A 6,781-nucleotide genomic window follows, 5' to 3' on the forward strand; every position below is an offset into this window, starting at 1 on the left:
ATGCACAGCGACCGCAGATTTAAAAGCTTTCACCAACCCCACGCTCTTTGGTTGTGGCTGCTGCTTGCGCTTCAAAGCCAAACAATCAGCGATCACATGCCCTTTCTTGTGACAGTAAAAACATTCATGCTCCTCTTTATTATGAGGTCGACTAAATCTTGAACATGATGTTTGAGATTGTGAACTGTCAATCTGTAACTTTTCAGGACGTGCAGAGGAAACTACATTCTTGTGGGTTAAAACAAACTCATCTGCGAGTACAGCTGCGTGTGATAAAGTAGTTACCTTCTGTTCATTAAGGTATATATACTACTATTCAGATAAACATCCCTTAAACTCCTCTAGCAATATCAACTCTCTTAAAGAGTCAAAATCACTCGCTTTACTGGCAGTGCTCCATTTATCAAACAACACTCCCTTCGCCCTAGCAAATTCCACAAATGTTTGTGTAGGACTCTTTTTGTGTTTTCTAAAACGTTGCCTATAAGCCTCCAGAACCAACTCATATGCTAGCAGGATAGCAGACTTCACAGACTCATATTTCAGACTCTCTTCTAGTGATAACGTAGAACAAACTTCTTGCTCTTTACCAAATAACCTACATTGCAAAAGCAAAGACCAGACCTCCTTAGACCAACGAAGAGAAGTTGCAATGCGTTCAAACGCACTGAAGTAAGTATCTAAATTGAGGAACGAGTGCAATGTGTCTACTCACGTCAAAAGCCTCTGGGGCTAAACCAACCCACGGAGAAGGAGAAGAGGCTTGAGCGGTGTCCGGCTGTACCGCTGAGCCAGTAGCAACTTTCGATGCACCTAGCTCAAGCTGCCTCAGCTTCACCTGCTTCTCTGCCTCGATTTCTAGCTTGCGTACTTCCAAATGCAAATTCAGTTCAGCTTGGTGCGCTTTGGCTCTCTCGTGCGCTTCATAATGCAAACGGGCCAGGCGGACCTTCAGTCGCGTGCCTTCCCGTGAATCAACAGAACTGGGTGAAAACGGCTCAAACGGTGTTAAGCCTGCCTTGGCTTCGACTTCCGCCTACTCGACAGCATCAGCTCCGCCACTCCGCTTGTCCTCCTCCCCAGAACTGAATTGTGACAGAGCCACGCCATCCACGTTAACAACTCCGCCCGTTTTACCACCCCCAACGTTTGACGTAGGCAACGCCTGCAACTCATTCAAACGCAAGATCAGTATTCGTTTTATTTCTTTTTTAAGAGACTGTTTACTTACAACAATCTGAAAATGGTCTGCGATCTGCAATAAATCCTGCTTCCTGCACAAATTAATCTGCTCTACAGATGGACTGGTAACAAAATCTTGCCAGTTAAACACTTCCATAATGAATAACCAACCAATAAGCATAACACTACCACACCACATGAGTAAGTCCTATACTGTCACAATACACCAAACAAGGCAATGTCCTTTTCCTGCCAACACACCCACAAAATTACCACAACCACCATAATTTTGGGATTAATTGATCCCGGACGAGCCCCCATTAAATGAACCCCTCCTTAAAAAAGGAGTAACATTGAGATTGTGGCAAAGCTGTAAAATGATGGAGGCAGCAAGAGACAATGCACCCGCTTACCCCCATTGTAATGCTTGGAGGGGCCAGGACAATTTTTAATATAACTCCGATTGATTCGTCTGAAAGAAGAAAGTCACATACACCTAGGATGCTTCGAGGGTGAGTAAAACACAAGCTAATTTTCATTTTTTGGTGAACTAACCCTTTAAGTACATTATGGAAGTGTACTTTTTTTCACCAGGGATTTGGTTTCTCTTTGAATTAAGTGTTTTTTTCTGACCCCACTGAGATATAGTTTCCTTGTCTTAAGCATAAACTCAATTTTGAAACATTTGGAATCTTAAGTCATTTTGTTTCTCAAATAAATGTATCTTTATTTAAGAATATTTAGATATTTGTACTGGAAACAACAAAAACACCAAGATCATTTTTTGCAGTTACATTAAAAAATACACAAATATCAATTTGACTGTTTTAAATGCGTGTAATCAGCAGGATAATGTAGTCAGCCATATAGAGATGAAGCAGTGAAGCGAAGAAATCCTCATATTCTGCAGGGTTTATGAAGGTAAATGCAAGACTTCTTCAAGACCCTTTTAAGACCAAGTAAAGAAAATGTAAGGAATAAACTGAAGGGAACACAAAACGTCAAGTCTATTCTCCAATGTAAATGTCTAAGAAGAGCACTTGAAAGAACTTCTAACAGATCTCCATTACTTTTTAATTCATTCAAAAAAAGAAAAAGCTTTTCTATTATATGGAAATCATTTTTACCGAACCCTCTGCTTACACTGCAAAAAACTGATGCTCTTTCTCAGCATTTTTTCCTTGTTTTCCAGCACAAATATCTAAATCAAGATGCATCGAGAATCAAAATGACGAGTCGGGTTTTCTGAGAAACTTGATAACAATGAAGTGCGTTTATTAAAACAAGAAAAATCTACTCAATACAGAGGAGAAATACGTCTTTATACCCCTTTGTTTGGCATCTAAATGTGTCTTGATGTAAGGATATTTAGATATTTGTACTGGAAAATATCAAGTCTGTTTAAAATGCATCAAAATTAAGTCTCGTTTAAAATATATCAATGTTTTGCTTTTGAGTTTATGCTTTTATCCAACGTGACTTGAAAATGCTGGAATGAGATGAAGAGATGAGGAAGAGCGTGAGTGTTTTACAGAACATTTCACACTTCTGCACATCCACAGACAAATAAAACAAACTCTCGAACACAAGTGTGATTCTTCTGAACTGGACGACTGTTATTTGATCACTTGCTGTAGTTCCTGCGGGTTCAGACGGACTCTGTTCTCAAGAGCTCACTGGGTTTAATCTCAGTGTAACGAGAGTTTGGCGGATCTGTTGTAAGCAAACACACACACCGGGCTTCAGATGTTCGTGACGGTTTTATTGAGTAAACAAAAGGAGTAGAGCAGTAACATGCAGACAACCAATGCTTGGGAAGTGCGACTACACACAAACTACAAAACAAAGATCATCGATTTCCTGTCAATAAATACACGGGCCGCTCCGAGTGTTCAGCAGGGGTGATGATCCGGCACACGCTTCCTGAAACACACGACACACACAGGTTACAAACAGCACAAACTCTCTGATGCTTGTCCCAGACAGCGCTGAGATGAATGAAGCTGCTCCAGAGCTGGAGCGTTGTCACCTGGGAGCAGCTTTGATGATGTTGTCGACGCGCAGGATCATCTCAGCCGCCTCGGCTGCGCTCAGCAGCACCTGCCTCTTCACCTGGAAGCTCTCGGTGATGCCCAGAGCCGCCATGTCTCCCACCGCGCCCTGGCTCATGTCTGAAAGCACAGGGGTCAGAGGTCAGAGGTCAGAGACTCAGGGCTGATGTCAGCGTGAGTGTGTCTTACCCAGGCCGGAGGTGCTCTTGTTGTCCTGGTGAGCGGCTCTCAGCTGAGACACCAGCTCTGCGCTGTCGTACCCCGCGTTATCAGCGATGATGGTGGGCAGCTGCAACACAAACAGCACACACCTGAGAGCCGCTGGAGCGTGATGCACATAAACCACATGACCAGTCACTCAACACTTACAGCTCTGAACAAGCAGAACCAAGCAGCAAAGCACTGCTTTGTTACGGAATAAAGACACATTGTGAACAAGTCAACGACCGTCACTTCCTTCACTCCTCCATCAATCTTGCATTTTGAATGAACTGGTCGAGTGAATGATTCAATGACTCGTTCATAAAGACCGTCTCTTGCTTCATTCCTGAACGAATCGGTTGTTTTTGAATTAATTGGTTCAGTGAACAATTCAATGACTCGCTCTCTAATAACTGTGGCTGCGTCTTAACGTTTTTCAAAATAAGTACCTATTTCAGAGAGTATGCGAGTTCAGATGCAGTCGTTCATGTGTTTGAATTAATCAACTGAATGAACGATGATACTTGTTTCAATTAGTTATGCATTATATTGTAATTGCAGTGCAAATACCTAAAAGATGATGCATGCATTTAATAAGAAAAAGCCTGCCCTCCTAAGGGTGCAAAAGCCCCTGGAAATCTATATAGAGGAGTGAAATGTCTGTGCTGCTGGTGTGACGTACCATCATCAGGGCTTTAGCGAAGGACTCCATGGCCACGGCCTCTTTCCCTGGCGTGCGGTTGGCCAGATCGGACACGGCTTTAGCCATCAGCATCTCGGAGCAGCCTGAAACACAGACACAGGCGTGTGAGAGTGAGTGTGAGAGAGTGAGAGTGAGTCAGACAGCCGCTGGCGTCCTCACCTCCGCCGAACACGGTGCGTGTCTCTTTGACCGTCTGCGCCAGCACACACAGAGCGTCGTGCAGCGAGCGCTCGGCCTCGTCCAGGATCTGTTGCGTCGCCCCGCGCAGGACGATGGTGCACGCCTCACCTGCACACAGTTACATCAGCGGTTCACAGGAGCGACGTCAAAATCGTGCAGCTCTCCACACAGGTGGGGTTGGTTTGGGCGCACACTCACCCATGTCCACGCCAGAGAAGTGTATGAGCATGTCCTCTCCGATCATGACCTCCTCGATCAGCTTACAGTGGCCGAGCTTCACCAGCTCAGGGTGGTCAAAGGTGGAGGTGATCTCTCCGCCTGAGCACACAAACCAGCAGAATCAACACCTGCACACCGACGAGACTCCTCTGTGCATGCTTACATCATGTATTTTACACTTTGAAACTCAATCTTGTGAGCTTTTGTGCAGGACAAGTGGATTCTTCTGAAGGAGCGAGAGAAAGAGAATTCTGCTTGCCTGATCAGACAATTAACCTGAATAAACATCACACTCGGGAAGCACGGGAAGTTCAGCAAGAATGATTCTGATTTTATTACATTTGGTGTGAATAGCGATTGATAGTGGATAATGAGTTGAGAGAATCTCCTGAAGAAATCAAAACTAATGCACACCTGCACACAGAAGAATCACACTGCGGTAAAGATGTAGCTCTTATATTTATAACATACGTGACGTGACCAGGAGAGTGCAGTTTCCCTGAAAACCAGCACGACTGCAAATTTGACACTGACTTCATGCAAGAGCTCACACGAGTAGTTAATATTAAGTGCTCCACAATACTGTCAACGTTGACTGTTTTTGCTCGATTTGGTTAAAATAGTTCCAAACCCAGATCACAGCAGAACAGTCACGCATCTCTGAGCGACACACAGCGGTGTTTCCTTACTGAATGATTCGTGTGTTAATCATTTGAGTCACATGATTCAGTGACTCATTCACAAAGACAGGCACTCGCTTCATTCTTGACACGTACTCTAGAGCCAAAGACCTGCGGAGACACACGCTAGCGTTAGTTTACTCGCCCTAGTCACGCCTGCGCTCGCGCTCAGAGCCCGCCGTACCTTGATCTTGTCCGTGTCCATGCCGGTGTTGGCGATGAGGATGTTGGCGTTCTCGATCCTCTTGGGCTGGTTGACGCCGATCCTCTTGTCCAGCAGGAAGCCTGTGAGGAGCAGGAAGAGCCGGCTTCATTAACTCACTAACAGCACTGACTGACCGATCAACACAGATCAATCTGCAGAACTGCACGCTGCTTTCCTCAATGCTTCACAAACATTATTATTATTTGAGATAAGAACAAACTAAAAGCAGATCCTTAGTATATATTACTCAGTACACTAATACTCAGAGAAGAGATATGATTTATGCACTATAACTACAGGAAGATTAAAACACCCTTATTAAAAATCATAATACACACCATTCAAAATATTACAATTCTGGCCAATGCTGATCAGATGATCATTGTTTTACAGCTTTTATTTACTATTTTGTCTAAATAAACAATAATAAAACCCCACTAAAACTATATTTTATTTCAATAGAATAATAATAATGGAACTACTAAATACTAATAAGCTAATAAATACTATGACTATTATTATATTCCTGGTATTATTAATATGAAACTACTAATAATAATAATGTTATGCAAATATTAATCTATTGCATTATCAAAATTAAATATCCAGTATATTTATTTGTGAATGCTCATTTTTAAAATACCCTTTCTATGATCTACTGCTCACTTTAAACAGTAATAATTTTTTTTTAAATTATTTAATAAAATATTATTACGGACATACCAATGTTTCCCATTCATGAAGAGACAGTCTAATCTGTTCAGTCAGTTTCATAATAACCAGAAAATATATTAAAACATCTTTAGCGCTGTGTTTGGCACCATTGCTTTGGCAAACGAACTGAAACTGAACGCCCTTATCGAGTCTGTTTGCGCTGCGTGTTTGAAAGTGAAACGCACACTTTTATCTGCTGAAATTACAGTATCAAATTTAAATCAAAAACTGCTCATGCTGTTTGATGTTGAGCGTGCGTGTGCGCTGCAGACCTTCGTCCAGGTAGGAGTCGGTCAGGCTGCCTCCCAGCTTCTTGATGACGTGGATGGCCTCCAGGTTGCCAGATCCCTTGAGTCTGAGCACGGCCTCCATGGCCAGCTTGGAGAAGTGTTCCTTGTGGTGCGTCAGCAGCTTGGAGGAGAGCGTGGTGCGCGCGATGTTCATCAGATCCTGCTGGAACTTCAGCTCGTCGCTCCTGCGGACACAGACGCTCCGCTTCAGCCACCGTCTCTGAGACTCACACACACACACAGACACACTCACTCATACACTCACTCACACACACACACACACACTCTCTCTCTCTCTCTCTCACTCTCTCTCACACACACACACACACACACTCTCTCACACACACACACACACA

General features: G+C 43.4%; 1 protein-coding gene across 1 annotated transcript in view; it reads right to left on the minus strand.

Moving 5' to 3' along the window:
* Positions 1–2,923: 2,923 nt before the first annotated feature.
* Positions 2,924–6,781, minus strand: part of LOC107728312 (T-complex protein 1 subunit beta) — a 7,271-nt gene continuing 3,413 nt past the window's right edge. The window contains exons 7-15 of the mRNA XM_016538478.1: positions 6,408–6,610; positions 5,401–5,501; positions 5,313–5,327; positions 4,516–4,648; positions 4,297–4,425; positions 4,117–4,220; positions 3,423–3,522; positions 3,212–3,353; positions 2,924–3,105 (exon numbers count right to left, since the gene is read on the minus strand). Coding sequence (XP_016393964.1) covers positions 3,075–3,105; positions 3,212–3,353; positions 3,423–3,522; positions 4,117–4,220; positions 4,297–4,425; positions 4,516–4,648; positions 5,313–5,327; positions 5,401–5,501; positions 6,408–6,610 — 958 coding nt within the window. The 3' untranslated portion in view covers positions 2,924–3,074. The remainder of the gene's footprint in view (positions 3,106–3,211; positions 3,354–3,422; positions 3,523–4,116; positions 4,221–4,296; positions 4,426–4,515; positions 4,649–5,312; positions 5,328–5,400; positions 5,502–6,407; positions 6,611–6,781) is intronic.

Source organism: Sinocyclocheilus rhinocerous, unplaced genomic scaffold (genome assembly GCF_001515625.1).
Source record: "Sinocyclocheilus rhinocerous isolate Xijiao unplaced genomic scaffold, SAMN03320098_v1.1 scaffold3874, whole genome shotgun sequence".
NCBI lineage: Eukaryota > Metazoa > Chordata > Actinopteri > Cypriniformes > Cyprinidae > Sinocyclocheilus > Sinocyclocheilus rhinocerous.